This window comes from Pelmatolapia mariae, linkage group LG18 (genome assembly GCF_036321145.2).
Source record: "Pelmatolapia mariae isolate MD_Pm_ZW linkage group LG18, Pm_UMD_F_2, whole genome shotgun sequence".
Classification (NCBI taxonomy): Eukaryota; Metazoa; Chordata; class Actinopteri; order Cichliformes; family Cichlidae; genus Pelmatolapia; species Pelmatolapia mariae.
The window spans coordinates 10,567,233-10,586,726 of NC_086243.1; the positions used below are offsets into that span (position 1 = coordinate 10,567,233).

Below are 19,494 nucleotides of genomic sequence, written 5' to 3' on the forward strand. Positions count from 1 at the left end.
AATTCAAGAATTTCTATTAGTAATAACACACCACATCACCGCTTTTGCTGCTTCTTTGATAATAATAACAATAATAATAATAATAATGATAATTTATTTTGTGCTATTCATTTATTGTTTATTGTAGAGTGTAGTATTTTAATTCTTTATCCTGCTGCTGCAACACAGCAATTTCCCTTGTGGGATTAATAAGGTATCTATCTATTTATCGATTCATCGATTTTTATGTCTATCCAGTTGTCTTTAAAGACATGCTCTTGTTTTGAAAGTGCCTACCGGAAGCTGAGGGTTCACGGAGTCTGCCTTGACGCCGCCTCGAGCTCCCAGCCCCCCTCTGTGTGTGTGTTTGTGTGTGTCTGTGTGTGTGTCTGTGCCCCTGTGTTGCCATTCCGACGCACATCCCTCGCAGAGGAGCAACAGCCGCACGGAGTTGGTCAGAGCGGACTTCACAGATTCCTCTGCGGGCGGAGAGCGCTTCACACTCCGGGCTTCCACCCTCTTCTCCCGCGGGGGGCAGCAGCACAGAGATGCGCCCCTGGACCGAGGCTCCGTGTCGGTAAAGTCAGGGAAAGATAAAGAGAATGAGACTGAGAAAAGGGCGCAGCGTAGCGGTCCTGTAAGCACCGCATCCACAACTACACTCCGGGGAGGATCTGGGGAGCTGGGTGAATGCAAACATACAGACGCGCTCGGCTACCGCTTGTTCTTTTGAGGATTTGGGTTGAATGGGGCGGCGAGAGCCCTCGTCACAACTGAAGACATGAGAATGTGGAGGGGAACAAAAAGCTCGGCTGCGGTGCTCCGTGGTTGAGTCTCCATCCATCCATCCACCCGAGGACTCCAGGTCTACACACCTTTATTCATGTTGCAAAAGCCTGGTTTATGACAATGGATTACTTGCTGTGGGTGTGCAGCCTCGTTGTCCCTGTGGTCCTGGCTGTAGAAGGTAGGTCGTTTGATATTTTTCATCACTACTTTTTTGCTCCCCGCGGATGAACAATGGGCTGTTTGTAGGCGCTATAAACTGACAGCGAACCATGTCATTGTCAGGCAGAGGGATACAAAAATCAAAAACATACAATTACACACACTGTGCCTCCTTTTCATGACAGTGTGAATCACGCTGAGGTTAGTTTGAACACCACATCAGTGATGCACGCTGTCTACACCGGAGAGATTACATGCAACACGGCATTCGTGTGTTCCGTAATTACGCCTGTAAATATAAGGCGGGCTCCTGGGCTGAGCGTCAGTCTGCAATTCATGCACACATGCATCAGAACGCCCCAGTCCCTGTGTGTGTGTGTGTGTGTGTGTGTGTGTGTGTGTGTGTGTGTGTGTGTGTGTGTGTGTGATGACTCCCCTGTGTTTCCATTGCGGCTGAAGGACTGCCCTGTTGCTATTGTCCTTGTTGTCACACCCACGAGCCCGGTGAGGATGCCCACCTGCCCCACCTTTCTTCCCCCCCCCCCCCCCCACAGCGCCACAGAGGTTAGAGACGGACTCCACGGAGGAGAAAAAGAAAGGGCTCCTCGTGTGATGCGTGTGAGAGGTGCAGACATGCTGTGGGTCCTGCTAAGCGGGGGTGCTTTAACAAGTCCCGGGGTGGATCAAGCTCTGGCCCCCGGACCACGCCGCTGGGACGCACATGTGAAACGTTTTAAGATGACAAGTGTGAGTTAAAGGTCAGCGGCTTAACAAGTGCGCTGCGAGCCCACCCCGGAGCCCCTCCAGCTCTCTCCCCACCTCCCCCGGGGGGAGAAGCCCACCATCGCCCACATCCCTTGCTCCCTCGCCCGTGGGCTCCTCTCTCTGAGCTGTAGCTACATTTCTCTGCTCTGCCTCGCTTCGCCTCCCTCTCTCCCCTCCCCGTCCAATCTGCCTCTCCTGGACCGTGGCCAGCCCCTGATCCCTCATCAATTCTGGTGTCAGCAAGTAAATCAATGCAGCGGCAGCAGCACTCCCCGAGTCCCAGTGGGCTCTGACGCCGAGGTGATCAGCCCCGCTTTCCCCCCTCAGCCCGACCACTAAGTGTTACTCAAAGCACGGGGGTTAACTAATGTTTGTCCTCTGAGGGTAAACATGAAGGGCAGATCATCACTCGGGTTTAAATGAGAAGTCGTGGTGATGATGATGTGGGCGGGATTACATGTGCCTTGAACAGTGGGGTCTCTTGTTGTTGTTGGATCCACCTTGGCAACTTGAAAGTGTGCGCTTTAATTGCCAAAGTGATCAGGATGACTTATCTCCGGTTCGCGCCAGCAGATTGCAGTAAAAGCCTGGGCCAGCTGTGACGTTTTTACGTTCTAATGCTCTCATTTACAGTCGGCGTTTACTGTACTCTTTTTAAAAAAGCTCGTAAACGAGATGGATGAGCGCTCAGAAAGCGTTTTACAAACGCGCCCTGCAAGGCTGCGGTGCAAAACGCTCGAAGCGAGGACCGGGGGGGGGGATTTTCACATTAAAAGAGAGTCTCATTCACATTTGTTTTTCCTTCCCTGCTTCCTACACACACGAATGTCAACAAGAATCGTTATTTGTTGACCTGTAAAAGCAGCTGCGTGTGTTTAAATTAGGTCAGCAGCACAAAAAGGTGCTCATCATCAGGCGTCAAACTGAGCGTCGCACTCAGCTGTGAGCCTGTAGAGTGAGAGAGAGAGAGACGTGCACTGTGAGTGAAGTTATTATTATTAACACCTGCAGCATTTACAGATCTTCACGGCGACGACGATGATGATGATGTTTTGGGCTGTTAATATTTCATGTGTTTGCTTGTCGGCAGAGAGCGTCTTGTGTAGTACAAGGGGGAGGGGGGGGTCTCTTTCATGATGCGGTCGCTCATACAGAGTGAATAAAACATCAGCGTGTGTGAGCTCCCAGAGCGCAGAGCTGTGTGGCATTTGGGCGATTATAAAAAATACAAAAAAAGGGAGAAAGAAAGAGCCTCAAATGCCACAGGGGTGGTGATGCTCTAAAGTTCCCACTGCAGAGCATTGTTTTTCTTACCCCTGGGGGCAGAACGACTCCACTGCTGCTGTAGTTTTATGGGAGAGGTGGTGGTAACGGTGGTGGAGGGGAAGAGATTTCTGGATTTGAGTTATAGCAGTTAGGGGATCTCAGAGGCATTGTAAATTTAACAGGAGAAGGGGTGGGGGTGAGGAGGGGGAAGAGGTGTGGAACAAATGGGATCTTTTTCAGCCGGTTTCTGGGAGTCAGTGGCTTGATGATGATGATGATGAGGAGGAGGAGGACGCTGACACACTGTGGTGAGGAACGAAAACCGTGTTCACGCTGCAGTTTTAGTGTTTCGAGCAGCACGTGAGCCCAGACTGCACTGGAGTCCACGTCTTTAAGATCTCAGTAGACATATTTTCTTCCTCCTGCTCCACATGGAGGTCAAAGGTCCACCCACTCCCCTCTTAACACCCCCCCCCCCCCTCTCTCACATCAGCTGGGTGCAGTCCTTGCCTTCACAGAGGGGGCTTTTACAGATATGAGCTGGTCACCTTGCTGCCCCTGCTTGTTGCGCCGTGTGAGGTGAAGCCTGTTTTAAAGAGGCATGAGCTCAAGGCTGTGGTTAGCTGAGGCTGAGCGGATCTGTCTCCTGTTGCCTCTGGGCACAGGGGATAGAGGGAAGGGGAGGTGTGGGGGGGTGGATCAGACACTCCGGAGACGGGCCTGGATCCACGGATCAGCAGCAAGCCGTCCAGTGCTCACTTGGCTGTGCGCCGCCGAGGGCCCGAGTGTAGCCAAGCAAAGACAACAGGCGCTGATTTCACTGATTAGTCCCTCCTCTCTCTGGCTCGAGTCGTGTTAATCAGTAAAACAACCTTGTACACGAACGTGCATTCGGGCTCGACAAGTGAAGTTATTAACCGCTGTCGCTCATGCCCTTTCGCACGTAAAGCTCAGAAAACTGAGAATGCATTTGCCCCCTGCGCAAATGTTACCTATTAATTATCATGCCCAGGTAAATGGGATTTCTATTGTCAACACACACACACACACACACACACACAAATGGAAGCAGCCACTTATTCCTCCTTAAATTAAATGATTTTTTCTTTATTGCAGCACCACTCATATGCTTATTCCAACCTAGCAGCCTACTTTTCATTTCTGAATGTACTGTACATTAAAGAAATTCTGCTTAAGCACAAATCCCACACTTAAATGTGGCCTATTATGCTAATTTCCCGCACCGTGTTTTTTATTCTTGGACTCAGTTGGAGTACCTCCTAGCTCTAAAACAATCCTAATTTTCCTCTTTCTGGGTCTTGGTGCAGCTCCTTAGTTTCTCTGTCTGAAACAATGGGCTTTAGCTCCTTTCCCTTTAAGCCAGCATGTCTCTGATTGGCTGCCTCTGGTATACAAAAGGTTTAATAACAAGGGGGTGGGGCTTCAGTGCTAACCATATTAGGAATATTCCTTCTTGCTGACATCACACTGAGCCAAGAGCAAAAAAAAGCTACCTAAAAGTGATTGGTTCATGTAGCTCAGGGGGATTTCCTGCACATATGCTCACCTCACTGAACTTTGGCCGTGCTTAATGTGAGCATCTACCACTGTAACAGAATATAAAATTAAAAAAGGGGGGTGTAAAGGAAAACATTTTTAGCTCTTCTTCAGCTAATGCACGACGCACGACTCCTCTTGCTCTCCATTATTTCAAAATTATCAAGTCATTATGAGTTTATGTGATTAGTGAATGCCTAATTAACCATCGTTTAGCGACGGCTAATGCACAGTTATGTCTTACATGTACACGGCTAGATTAGCTGGATCCCAGTCAGAAAGGGAAAAGCTGCTCCCATAAGTGTCTAAAATGCTACTACGTGTCCCGAGGATCACAGATGGCGATTGATCAATCAGGGAGCATAAACTCATTACATAAACTCTTAGTGGCTGGATCAGATCACATGGGTGACCTACAGGAAATCGTGATGCATGGTTGCATTGAATCATCATGAATCATGCTTTAGATCAAACTGAGACACAGCACACCCACCCCGGTTTCAAGCTTTATGTTAAGCTTGCGTGCTTCATCTTCACTGACTTTTTGCAGTCTCAAGCATTTTATTAGTGAAGCCTTACAGGATTTAACTCTCAGTTTATCGCTGCACATCAAGCGGCTGTTATCATTTACACACACATCCAACGTTACCTAGCATAAAAACGCCACATCGGGATGTCTGTTTGCTTCCCTTTAACCTCAATCTGAACGTAACTGTATGAAAGACAGATCAGTGCAGGGGCGGATCTACAGGGGGGCAAGGGGGGGCAAGTGTCCCCCTGCTGTGGAGCCTTCTATTAGTCCTGTACAGTAATTTAAGTTATTTTTCTCTGTTTGTTTTCTGTATTTATTTATTTCTGTATTTATTCTGGAGAACCTTTTTGCGTCTCATTTATTATCTCTTTGTTTTCTTGGAAGAGATAATGATACAAAAACAGTTTTAAAGTGTTTTTTGTTGGCTCCATTAACATATAGGGGATTTTCAAAAACCTTTCTAAAGAGGAATGTGCCACCCTGCCTAGACCCCCGCCCCCAGGTAAAATGTTCTATATCCACCAATCACTGTGTGTCTTTCATTCTGCAGTTAGAATGAAAACTAGTGTAATCTTGCATCTCCACTGGCACACTATTGACCACCACTGAAAAGCAATCCATCCCTGTGCACATATAGATTTATGTCCATTATCCCCCATGCTCTGAAAAAAAAGAAGAAGAAAAGCCGCTGTGGTTTTGTCTGAATAACGCACATCGCTCATATCAGCAGCCACAGTTGGACGACCGAGTTAGTCACCCAAATGCAACTTATTTTAGTTAGTGACACTCAAAAGCCAAGGACACACTGTGGTGTAACCACTGTCTTCAGCGGGCTCCACCGGAACAAAGCCACCAAGTGCTACTGTTGCTCCACACAGGACACGCTATTTGTTTTAGCCTCTCACACCCTTCTCCGGCGCTGTTATCAACAACTTGTGAGCAAATGGTGCACAGCGGGAGTCGTGTCATTGAGTCTCCGCGAAGAAAAGTGTAATTGTTTCAGTAATTAGCAGCAGAGGAACAATGGGAGCCTGCACGGCCACACAGCTGTAAGAGTGAGTGAGGTATCAGATGAACTCAGCAGATCACCCCCACTCAGGTAAACGTGTGATTGACAGCCAGACGACAGAGCTCATTGATCCTGCTGTTTATTCTCAACTTCTCCTCCCCACCCTCCCCCTAAAAGATTGTCGACTCGGCTCTCGCCTCTTCGCAAAGTTGTAAACAGCCAGGTGACGTAAGCATCTGCTCACCTGAGAGAGGTCACAGTTTTTTGTGTTTTTGCCTCAGAGAACAATATATTCCTGCTCATGTGACCCCCCTTCAATTCCCCTGGGATATTTCCCCTCTGAAGAAAACCCTGAAGAGGCTTTGTTCTTTTAGTCCACAAGTGAATATTTGAAAGAAGTGCATTTGTGGGTGCCAAACGCAGAGAAAGCCTTAATTAGGCAGCAGCACAGATATGCCACGATTGTCAGAGCTTTCAAAAAACTGAACGCATGTGGGTGGAGGTTATGGAGCGAGGGGTGTGTGTGTGTCTTTTTTACCTGCATCCGTTTCTGGAGAACAGGGAACTGTGTGTGTGTGTGGTCTTTGAAGTGTTGCAACACTTTTTGTTTTTTTATCCTTCCTCACACCATTGAATTCCCAGTTTGTGAACCTTACTCCTACTCTTAATTTGCAGAAACCCTTATGGACAGTCGGTGGGCTACCACAGAGCTGGCTTGGACCACATTCCCAGAGAGTGGGGTGAGTTTGCGCATGTGTTTAGCTTAGTTGTTTTTTTTCTCTCCTCGCTCTTTAACAGCATTTGTTCCATTTGCTTGTTAATAGAGCCCAGTCTGCCTTGAACAGCACACCTCCTGCTGCTTTATGGCTTTGTTTTTGCAGTGTATGTTTGCTTTCTCGGATTCTATAAAGCAAATGAGAAGCACACTGTGAGACATTGTGTGGAGGATATCAAAGATTTTCAGTTTTCAGACCACGTGAAAAGATCAGCAAAGGAATATCTTTTTTTGTGCTTTTTGTGCATATTGCACTTTAAACATACTAATGAGCAAGCGCACACAAACAGGAGTCAAATCCCCGCCACGTTTAAGGACTATTAGTTAGACTTTACCTTGAATGTCTCCCTAGGATAGAGTAGCCTGATAACTGAAAGCATGTGTCTCTTATAATGTGGGCCCAAGAGTGCATTACAGACAGAAATTAAGGTTTTCAGCTGATACCCCCTATAGGAATTGTGAGAAAATAAAACAACATGAATTTGACCCCAGGGCTAACAGCCTGACAGACCTCCCCCACACTCGGCCAGTGTAATTTGTCTTCGCTACATGAGCGCAAAGTCAGTCAATGGAAATGGTGGGTTTCCATGGAAACGATCTCCGGCAGCCCCGGCTCCCTTCTTCTTCTTCTTCCACCCCCCCCCCCCCCAAAACAAGGGCCGGCTCTGAAATGTCCCAGCATCCATGAAGTCATATGTCACGACCGGCGAGGCAGCCCCTCTCCTCACGCCTGACAAGCCCATACGTTCAAGGAGGCCCGGCAATTATCATATTTGTCAGGTAGTGCATCAGCAGGGTTGCCGGTGATTTACGACGCCTAATGCTGACTCTTGGGCTCATCGTTTGGGGATAAATTGCACGCGGGGAGCTCAGAGACGTGAGATGAGTTATGCATTATTTTCCTCCGGTTGAAATAATCAATTTCTGGAACGCTCATTTGTTATGGAAACGAAGCATTCAGTCCGACGTGGAATTAGAGGGTGGGGCGGCGGCGGTGGTGGTGGGGAATCAAAACAATTGACTTCTCACAAGGTTATTTCCTAATGGACTAAATTTATTGACCCACCGATACATTTATCATAGCTGCTAATGTTAGTTACCATATAGAGACGCAACTGTTAACAACACATAAAGCCATAGATGGTGCCCGTGTCACACCGGGCCCCTAAATCACTATTTCTACAGCAAGACATCAGACTCACAGGGACACAAACCGAAGCAGATGCAAATATGTGCTCCTGTGTTGTGTGTAGGCATAAGAGGATATATATATATATAAGAGTCCATGTAACCTGAAATGCTCCAGAGTGCTGCCATAGTGCAATCACACTGAAAGCATTGCATTTAGATGGCCATTTTAATAAATAACTCACTGTTTGCATTATACATATATGGAGGAGAGGTGGTGGTGGGGGGGTTTGTTACAGAAACCAAGTCTTCCTTCGGGGCTGTTTCGATTGCAGCGCAACAGACATCGATGCGAGCGCTGCCTTCTATAGGTGTGTCTGCACCTTGTTTAATAGCTACTGAAGTTGGGCTTTGACGGAGCCCCGCAAGTGACTGATTCGCTGCTGATGATCTGAGCTGCGACACGCGATCGGTATCAGAACTCGTCAAACAGCCGTAATGTGTGAAATTTGTTTTAATGGGAAAATGTTTTCTATTGAAAGTCCATAATAATTAGAATTTTCTGAATGATTCATGCAATTAGAAGCTTTTTAGCTGCAAATTATTCTGCACAGGCCACATGTACGCGCACACGCACGTTGTGGGAATGTGTGTTGGTGTGCACGTGTTCTATATTCGTGCAACCATGTTTATGCCAGACATCACTTAGCTGTTTTCAACATTCTCTATGGGTGAACAGTTTGCATTAGGATGCACTGCATTTAACACTATTTAATATTAATTATCAGCGTATTAAAAATTGAGCTTCTGCAGCAGCTCGGTCGGTGCTGAGCGAGAAATGGAACTCTTTTTGCGTTGAGAGAAAGCATTAGATAATCACGGGGATTTTTTTCTCCTCATTTAATTCTTAAAGCCGTTCCGCTCCTTTCTGCACAGTATTTACAGTCATTACCTCCCCTCATCGCAGTGTCTCCGTGTTGTCTCCACAGTGGGAGGAGGTCAGCGGATACGATGACTCCATGAGCCCAATCAGAACCTACCAGGTGTGCAATGTCAAACAGCCCAGCCAGAACAACTGGCTGAGGACGGACTATATACCCCGCAAGGGCGTGCTTCGCGTCTACGTGGAGCTCAAGTTCTCCGTCCGCGATTGTGCAAGCATCCCCAACATCCCAGGCTCCTGCAAAGAGACCTTTAATCTGTTTTACTATGAGTCGGATGGGGACATGGCCACGGACACCAGCCCTCTGTGGAGGGAGAACCCCTACGTGAAGGTGGATACTATTGCCCCAGATGAGAGTTTCTCTCTGCTGGAAGCGGGAAGGATCAACACCAAAGTGCGCAGCTTTGGCCCCCTCTCCAAGGCAGGCTTCTACCTGGCCTTCCAGGACCTGGGAGCCTGCATGTCTCTAATCTCAGTCAGGGTTTTCTTCAAGAAGTGCTCCACCACCATTGCCAACTTTGCCGTCTTCCCCGAGACCGCTACGGGAGCAGAAGCCACCTCCTTGGTGATTGCCCCGGGGGCCTGCGTGAACAACGCCATGGAGCTGTCCGTCCCGCTGAAGCTGTACTGCAACGGGGACGGCGAGTGGATGGTTCCCGTGGGCTCGTGCACCTGCAACGCCGGCTTTGAACCTTCCGCAGACAGCACTCAGTGCCAGGGTACGTGTATTTAACAGACATTTCGACTTTTATTTAACCAAAGCTCCTTTATATGCTCGGCGCAAGTCACCTCAGTCTGTGCCCTCTTCCCTGCATTTATTGTGTGGCTCCTGAAAGAGGGGGTGGGTGAAGGAGGGTGGAGGAGAGTATGAATTAATGAGCTGTTGTAGAGAGGAGCCGCATACAAATATTGTGCGGGCAGGACAGGAGGGAGAGAAAGATAGCGGGAAGGCACAGAAACAGAAAGGCAAGGAAAATGCGCATAATAGAGGCGGAGAGACGGAGTCCGGAGAAAAGAGATATTAACAGAGAAAAGGGAGATAGCACGATGTACAGTAAAAAGGGTTGAATGTGCCCAAAAAAAAAGAAAACGGGACAGAAAATGAAAAGGGAGGGAGGGTGCAGGGAAGTCAAAGACAGACAAGCAAGGCTTCCTCTCACCTGGGCGTGAGAAATGGTGTCTAACATTGGCTGAGAGCTCATTCGTTGCCATTTGGCTGCTCAAGGTTAAAAGCTTGCCGCCAGCGCCTGATAAAAAGCTCTCCAGGGCTTCAGCCAGCGGTTGTGATGAGGAAGTGTAATTTCCTCTGCGGCCTCCTGTTAGTTAATCTACAGGCGGCCACACTCATTAACACCATTCAGACCAACGTGAGCCAACACTGCCACGCTAACATTAATCACTCAGACATTTCATTTCTTACCTCAGTCTTGCCTCTCGCTCACAGCCAAACACAGGATGAGATGGAGAGGAGGAGGAGGAGGCGAAGAAGAGAAAAGAAGAGGGGGATGAGGCACAATAAGAGCGGGGAGAGGGAAACATTAAGTGTATCAAAAACTGGAAAATCATGGTGCCCTCCAAAGAGGTTAATGGATTGGAGAAAAGAGTGCCGGGTGATTCAGCACCCTCTCGAAAAGGAGTGGGGGAAAACAAACAAATAAAAGAAGATGACAATGCAGCCCTTAACATGAAAAAGAATAAATCAGATCACAGGCTGTAGAGCCTTAAGGTCTCTTCGGATTGTGAAAGTTTAAAAAAAACCACACATTTTCGTCTCGTCTTTGGCTTTTTATTGCACAGCGCCGTTGCGGTGTCATTAGCTGCGCTGATTTTTCCTAAAAGTGTCATTGTTGGGGAATTAGGGTGGAACTTGAGTTCAAAACGAGAGACCACTTAACCCAACTAGTTAATCACAGACTCTCCCTCCTGTCGGAGCCCTCATGCTGACACAACAGATGTTTGCCAGAGACCGCCACTTTTACAGCACCGGTTAGGAATGTGGCAAACAGTAAAACAAGGGGGGCTCCGGCGGCTGATATATCCGGACCTTTTGCTGCTAATCCCCTTTATCTGAATCCTTCTTTAGTCTCGGCTTATGCTGGTTTTATCCTTAAGACTTGATATCACGCAACCTTCAGCGTGACGCTCTGGAATTCAAACGAATCGCTTTGGACACATCGTGTGAGATAACCGTACTTTTTGTATACTTTCCTAATAACTCCGCTCGGCTAATTCGCGTCTGCTCTGATCATTCGGATTGATTTATTGGCTTATTACGGAGCCGTTCCGCACGCGCGTGGAGGCCTTGTTTGTATTCAGCGGCGCGGATTCGGAGAACCGAGGACTGAGCAGACACTGATTGATGGGTTTAGGGTGTATCCCTTTTCTCAGAAGCATTCTCCATCCCTGTTTGTCTGACAACAGCAATCTCCTGTCAGCAGTCGGTCTTCATCTTTATCCTCCCTTTTTCCTCCTCTTCAACATGAAACTTTGCTGTCATCCCGACTCTCTTTTTAGGGAGATTAATGTCACCTAGCCGAGAGAGTGAAAATGAAAGAGCAGATGCAAATGTATAGATAAGCCCTCGTGCTTAAGTGTTCGTCATTTCTCACGTACGTATCAGCGCTTCCTCCATAAATATTGAGCTTTGCTGCTACTTCACAGGTACTTTGTTCTGTGACAGATGTGACAGCCGCTGGTCTTGTAGATAAGTGACAGCCCAGCATGTTTTTTTTTATTTTTTGTTCCTTTATTTATTTATTTAGATAGATCTATATATTTTTTGCTTTTGTTCTTATTGTCCTTTTCATTTTTCTCGCCCACTCATCCAGCGTGCATCCCCGGGACCTTCAAATCCAAATTCGGAGAGGGATTTTGCGCTCCCTGCCCAGCCAACAGTCGCACCAGTGCACGAGGAGCCAGTATCTGTCCGTGCCAGAATGGCTTCTACCGCGCTGACAGCGACCCCCCTGACTCCGCCTGCACCAGTAAGTCACTCTCCACTGCACAGACTGGAAAAATAGTCTGAATTTGGAATATGCACGCGCTGCATATCTTTGGTGCTCGTTGTGACTTGTTTATAGGGGCTTCATTTTAATCTGTTCATACCAAAAAGAAAAGAGAAGTAGTGATTGTGCCCAATACACTAGTGCTCCCTGTGGGGTGTAAATTTTTCACTCTGATGAAAGTGTCACTTCATCGGAGCAATGTATGTAAATAGGCTTAAAACCAGCTTGGGGGAAGATGCTAGGATTTTGCCGTTTTCGCTGCTGTGTGCTTCTGCACACTTTGTCACTTTTTAGATTGATGCTGCTTGAAATGATTATATTTTTGGGTTCTGTTTTAGCAGAACGGCACACGAAACTGCACAGCTTGTCTGCACACTTCTGTGTCGATTTGTCATGATTGTAATACTGGACTATGTTAACATGTTTTTTTCTCAAATCACGTGATTGTGTTTGGTTTTAGTTGGCGGTTATCACCACAGCAGAAAGAGAAATGGTGAAGCCAGTTAAAGGTTTTGCCTTAAAAGTGCAAATTTCAAAATTAATTTTTACTTTGAAATTGAAGGTTTCTGTTTCCAGTTTCCTGCAGCCAAACCTGATCAAGTTGCAGGTTGTTTGCAGACAACTCGGGGTCTCCCATACAAACCACTTCCGGTTGCAGCACTGGTTTCACTTAGCTAGCAGCAGCCAGCAACCTCCAGCAAACACTTTGGCAACCTGTCAGGTTGCATTTTTCCTTAACCGAACCGCCTCTATCACCCAGTGCTAGGGTTTGTTCTGCCTTCACGACAAATCCCAGTGCTGGGTTTCAAACATGATTACATCAAGAGACCTGGTTACAGCGCAACACCCTGCTTTGTGACAAGATTTTTAAAAATCTAAGAAACATATTCTTTGTTTTTTAAATCTTCCACTGGCATGGAAAGGGGATTTTTAATGTTGCTGAACTGCAGTGTGTTCAGATTTCTCGGGACGCAGGAGTTGTCCACTGTGTTGTGCGCGATACAACCACCAGTCAGGAGAAGAAAAATGTATATTTACTGACCGATAGTGAAGTGGTTCCTGGATGCTGCTGGCAGTCAATGAGTAAAATCGCAAGTTGCAAACATTGATGCTGCACCAAAGACCTCCTTATGCTTGCTTAAGTCAGTCGCCAGCAGCTTGCTGCAGCCGCTCGTTTTTTACATGGAAGGCATTGAAAAGTTCAGTGTTAACCAGAAACAGAAGAACGTTCATCATCATCATCAAAGTAAAAGTTGTGCTCAGCGTTGCAGCTGAGGCCATTTAAAAGGTGCAATTTTTACTTTGAAGGTAAACAGCTTGTTTCACGTTGCATTTGTCACCGTTTTAAATGCTGCTTTAGAAATAGGAGACAAGTTGGCGTCCTCCATGCAAACGAAAGATAACTGCAGCAGTCTGCTAGTGACCAAAGCATTCGCCTAGAGGTTTTCGCCAGCTGCTTGAGGAAGACATTTTTCCTAGTGATCAGTGGTTCAGGGGTCATTGAGCGGTCTCTAATCCCGTGTGACTGAGACGTTATCAGTTTCACAGCACCTTCCAGCAACCATTCGCCAAGATGGTTGCTGGTTTAATAGGAATGTTAGACTGGGTTTTTCACATGTCTTAAATGGCAAATGATTTAACACCGCATGGTTAGCAGTCATGTGACCACAAAGTCTTCATAGTTGGAGTGGGAACACAAGGGCGGAGCCATTGGGGGAAACACAAATGGAACGAGAATTGGAAGCTGGGTTAATTTTGGGGCTCTTCTTTATGCACCAGGCAAGCAATATGTATTCAAGTTAGTGGGGATGATCTTTATTCAGTTCTCCCTCAATAAAATTGAAATAATAACAGGACCAACTCACTTTCTGAGTGGAAAGTAGCAGCAGGTGGGCCTAGCTTGGTAGCAATGTAGTAGAATAGTAAAGCAACATTATGTTACGTGCTGAAATTATGAAAAAAGAATGTGTCAACAATGTACAGGTCGATAAAAAGCTCCACTTGGTAACGCATCAGTAAAATCGTCAGGGCTCTCAAATGTCAAACATTTTCTCTTTCTAGGCCGTGAAGCCGAATACACAATGCTCAAAACTCAGTTTGACTTTAAAATGGCAAACACGCGTCTGTCAGCATTTCAAATTTAACGGTAGTTTGGTGGTAACTAATCCGGTCTGGTGCTGACCGCGGTGTCGGTGCCTGTTCTGCATGGAAGGGCCTCGGAGAGGAACCGCAGCCCCAGTCGTGCTAATGGAGAGCGACATGTGCTGCCTTGACCGTGTAAAGTCAGGCCCCAGGGGCCTTTCGCTACGTTAAGTGACACACACGGCTCGCAACTGTCTCCCCCAGATCCTCGTCACAGGAACACTGTGGACTCTGACACTGACCAGTGTGTGCAGACAGGCGGGCATGGACACAAACACCGCCTTCGACTAAACATGCAAACACACACAAACACACAGGCCTGACAGTTCTGTCCCTGCGGTCTGTCAGGGCTTGTGCCAGGCAGCCTGCGCTTTGTGTTGGAAGCTGTGTGTGTTGCACAAGAGAGGCTCAGCCAGTCAATGGCCGGCAGCTTGGACTCAGCGTGTGTTTTAGATGGGTGTCCAATTAAAAGAGCCTCCACTCTGAACTGTGCCTGCCTAATTAGAAAGGACAGGGTGAGTGAAACCCAGCTCAGGGCGAGCCGGCTGAGAAGCTGAAGTCCGTGGACAGGCGGTTTCAGAGCTGATAGCTTGAGAGAGCCCCCCCCCCCTCTTCGCTCTCTTTCTGCTGTGAGACAGGTTAGACTTTCTGCTGCTGGAAGCTTAGAGGCAGAGCGCTTCTCTTCTCTCCCTGTAACAGGATGAAAAGCACGTCTGTTGAACCAATCTGTGTTGCCTCCCTCCACGTTTATCATACTTTATCCAGGTTTCAAAGGCTCTTGACTCAAAAACGTAGCACTGCTTATTGAATTGCGGTGGCCTTGGGTCATACTGGCACGAGAACATGAATTTCTATCAAGAGTAGATTAGCTAAGTTCCATAAGCACCGAGAGTGGTTATGCATAGGAATGGACTACAGGGCTGCTGGTTTTCTGCTTGTGTTGATTTAATTATGAATCGCACCCTTTTCTCAATCCTGTTCTCTTAACATGTTGTCTGTTTCAGTACACTTAACAGCACATCTTCTTCCTGAGATATTAAAGGATTTTTACACCACTGGGGAGGATAATGCCAGCATTGCATAGGGAGCATGACTAAAGCCTCACTGTGTGTTTTTATTCTCTGCCTGCCCACCTGTTTTAACACCTACGTGCGCGTCTGTGTTTGTGCAGCGATCCCCTCGGCACCTCGCAACGTCATATCCAGCGTGAACGAGACCTCTCTGTCCTTGGAGTGGGAGGAGCCCGAGGACACGGGTGGGCGGAGTGACCTCGTCTATAACGTCGTGTGTAAGAAATGCCTCCGAGACCGGAGCCCGTGCACGCGCTGCGACGACAACGTGGACATCGCTCCACGCCGGCTGGGGCTGAGGCAGAGGAAGGTGGTGGTGAGGAACCTGCAGGCTCACACCCGCTACAGCTTCGAGGTGCAAGCTGTCAACGGGGTTTCCGGGAAAAACACCACCCCACCCAGATACTCCATAGTCAACATCACCACCAACCAAGCCGGTTAGTAGAACATCTGTCAGTGACACTGGATGTTTCCACAAGTTCATTCATAGAGTACCTCCAATCAATACCACTTAGCATCACGATGAAACAGGCTGGTTAGTGAATCCCACGTTCAGTCAATGTCTATAAGTGTCTTAATGAGCTTTTAGCATACAGAGCGGTGCTAACACCAAGAGTAAACATTGCTGAACAAGCTCATTGAAAGCGACAGATGGACAGACTGAGCAGGAGCTCAGCCTTTCTGAGGGTGTTACAGGAAAAGGCAGATAAAATGTAAAATGTACACTGTATCTCCAGCGTCAGCATTCAGCCCACTGTCAACCAGGCGTCTTACGTTACATCACTGCCAATGTCACCTTTCAGCATCTCCACTTAATATTTGCAGTGTCATCATCAACCAAACTGCTGAGCGCTTTTCACACGCTGCAATTACTTTCCCAGTTAACCTGCACTTAATCCACCTTACTGCAGTTTATGGGCCCAGGACAATGGCTGTCAGTTGAGTCTTCTTCAGGCCTCACAAATCAATAAACTGCAGAGCGGTGAAGGTGAATCGCGTCCCTCTGTTCTTTAACCGTTCAGGTTGAAGAATTTTGAATAATAATTATCTTACTTGGATGGTTTGTGACTTCAGAAGAGGAAAAATCTTGGCAACTTACTGTGAGGACCCGCCAACTTGGATATGAACACACTTTCCAGTACCAGTGTAATAATATACTGTTCTCTCTGATGTCCACCCACAGCACCTTCAGCAGTGCCAACTGTCCATCTAATGCGCTCCACCTCAGACACGCTCAGCCTGTCGTGGCTGCCCCCGGAGAAACCCAATGGAGTCATCCTGGACTATGAGATTAAATACCACGAGAGGGTAAGCTCTGCCTTTATAGCTGCTGCCTTATGTAGGTCATAGTGGGTGTCTTATTTACTCTGACCAAGATTATATTTTGGACACTGGTGTAATACTGCGATGGAGGTGGACGTTTATATTATAAGCTTTTATGCAAACTCAGCAACTGGTTGTGGAGATGCTGCATCGCTTGCATTGATCAAATTCCCTAGGGCCATTTTATAAACTCGGATGGCTAAACATCCGAGTATACTGCCACCCCTATATTAAAAGAATAAAGCTCTGCAATGGCTCTGCTAAGTCCAGCGTTTGGTACCAGGCCCATTATTTTTAAAGCTTTACAGGCAAAAACACCACGGAGCGTTTCTAAGCCTAACAGGGAGAATTTCATGAATATTTCACAGCAGCATCATCTCTCTGTCGTTTAAACCTCCATCTCTGCAATTGTCATGCAAATGTTAGAATTACTCCATTCATGTACACAAAGTAATTTGCATGTATTTGATTAGCTTTGCTGGATGACTTCACATTCAATTGTGGGAAAAGTTGAGGCAGGTCCAATATTTTTCTGGACGGCTCTGAATGTAGAAATGATTGAGCTTCATAACTTTTATATACATATGAATAAATCTTTAGTTAAAAAAAGGATCCGGTAGGTGCTAGGAGTGTTAGCCATAGTTAGCATATTACTTAGTCAGCTACTGTGCATCAATAAACTAAATCTGTGATTTAAAAGTGTCATTTCTAAAGTGCAGCTTTAATTTTTTTCTGTGCTAATGCTGAACACTGCCTTCACCCTTCAGTTAGAGTAAATACTAAACTGTATTGTAACAGAAGCTCAGTTACAGCTGTGAACTTCATCCGTGGCGTTTGCTAACAATAGCTAGTTTGCTAATAGTAGCACCATTAGCCACAGTAGCCATTTTCCACAGGTTTTTTTTGGTTAAACTGGAAATTTTCAAACAATGAATTAACGATGTGTGCTGCCTGTTATTTTTTGTTCAGCAAGATAATCTCTATAAATGAACGTAACTTTTATTATTTTTGAAGCAAAAATTGAATTAGTTAATGTTATAAACATACTACCACTAATCTCCTGTGTTAAAACATCTTTAGTCTCACTTGTTGGTAGATGTTTACTCTCAGACATGTGATGGGCGTAGCACCGTGATGTTACTTGCTTGTCTTGTGCTCCATATTTTGAAGCTTCAGCTTAAGCGTGTTAGCTGCTGTCATGCTGTTGTTTTGTTCAAAATTATCCGCCATACTGAACGTGACCAGTATTCAGTGTTGGGAAGGTTACTTTTAAAATGTATTCCACTACAGGTTACAGAATACATGCCCCAGAATGTGTTTTGTAACGTATTCCGTTACATTTCTCAATGAGAGTAACGTATTCTGAATACTTTGGATTACTTAATATATTATCATGCTTTTTACAACTACATGAATGTACTATTGATGTGTAATTTATTACTATTACTGAAGGTTCCTCGCCATACCAATACCAACTAGACTTTTTAATCTTAATATAAAATGAGTAACAGTAGGGTGCACATTAGGTAAGGCTGCACTTTTTGCAGCGATCTTGTATAGAAAACTATTCCGCACGTATATAAAAAAGGTCAGACCGCAGTGTAATCCATTTATTTCAACAAAGTAACTGTATTCTGAATACCACCTTTTTAAACGGTAACTGTAACAGAATACAGTTACTCATATTTTGTATTTTAAATACTTTATGCCGGTACATGTATTCCGTTGTTGGAGTAGTAGTGTATTACTCATGACTCATTACATTTCTTAAAAGTAATGCTTTGTGCTATCTAATTACTTGTTGGAGAAAGTAATTTGTTACACTACTTAAATCTACTACATTAATCCATGTAATAACCTAAAATGCATTATCACATAATTACCACATAAAAACCCGAGGCTACACCTCCACACAGCAACACAAATCTCCATCCTAATGAAGAGACATTAACTTTCTTTTAGTTTTTATGCATGAAAAAAAAAACTAACAACACAAAGCAAAGTTGAAATCTAACCCTAAGAGACTTTAAAGGGATCTCCACAATTGTTCTACTTTAGAACCATCTATAAGGAGATTTCAAGGCTACAGTGCTGGAAACCTGACTGCTCATCACCACCTCTGTTACCTGTTGAAGTACAGGGTCTGGCTGCTGGGCTGGGATCAGCACTTACTCAGCTTTAACATCATTATGGGTTCTTGGCTAGCTTTGTGTTAGCTTACTCTCTGTGCACACGCTTCCAAGGAGTCGATGTTGGTGTTAGCGTTTGTTGCTGTCTGGGTTACAGTTTGCATTTCACCATCACGATGTTGTCGCTTCATGCAATAAATAATAAAAGTAATGCCCATATGTTCATTCCTCAAAAACTGTAAACCGCTAGTTTCCTCTTCTCTGAATACTAACTGACGTAGATTTCTTACTGAAACATAGTCTTTCCGGGCAGCTTTGACCTGGCATGTAGTTAAATTTCTTGGGAGACAAGTTATGTGGAAGGTTAAATGTTAAGAGGGGCTTCCAGTCATGTTGTAAGATAGGATGAAGATTTCCCACAGAAGTCTAAATCAAGCTTAAAGTATTACTTTCCAATGCGTCACACCCAAACCCTGGATGTGATACAACAACCAAAAAAATATATGGAAAAATATGCCAGCAGCCTTCCTGGACAGACAGCAGAATTGTGGGGGATGACCAGTGCCCCCCCCTGAACCCCCCTTGGTGGCGCCCCTGTCCTGGAGGTTGAAATCGATTGAAAAGAAGATACTTCACAAAAAATCTTCTAGCAATTGCTTTAATCATTAACAGCAGCAGTAAAACAAGAAAAATCACGATGCAAATCACAAATTTTTTTCACTTTTTAGATAAAAGTTGTGCTTCATCAGTGCAGCCTGCAATTTGCATTTTTTGCTGTCTATGTGTTGTGTTGCTCTTTTCACAGTCTCACTACAGCTCAGAGAGTAGTTGGACAGTGTTTGTACACATGTCTGTCACTTCAATTTCTAACTACGACTGCAGCAACATAGTAGTGACCAAAGAAATCGCAAGGAGGCTTTTTC

At 45.9% G+C, this 19,494-nt stretch overlaps 1 protein-coding gene across 3 annotated transcripts in view; it reads left to right on the plus strand.

The window, feature by feature from the left end:
- Positions 1 to 406: 406 nt before the first annotated feature.
- ephb3a (eph receptor B3a) overlaps positions 407 to 19,494 on the plus strand; it is a 36,203-nt gene continuing 17,115 nt past the window's right edge. For all 3 annotated transcript variants that reach the window (XM_063461158.1, XM_063461159.1, XM_063461160.1), the window contains exons 1-6: positions 407 to 946; positions 6,732 to 6,796; positions 8,949 to 9,621; positions 11,731 to 11,886; positions 15,221 to 15,556; positions 16,303 to 16,427. In XM_063461158.1, coding sequence (XP_063317228.1) covers positions 883 to 946; positions 6,732 to 6,796; positions 8,949 to 9,621; positions 11,731 to 11,886; positions 15,221 to 15,556; positions 16,303 to 16,427 — 1,419 coding nt within the window. In that variant the 5' untranslated portion in view covers positions 407 to 882. The remainder of the gene's footprint in view (positions 947 to 6,731; positions 6,797 to 8,948; positions 9,622 to 11,730; positions 11,887 to 15,220; positions 15,557 to 16,302; positions 16,428 to 19,494) is intronic.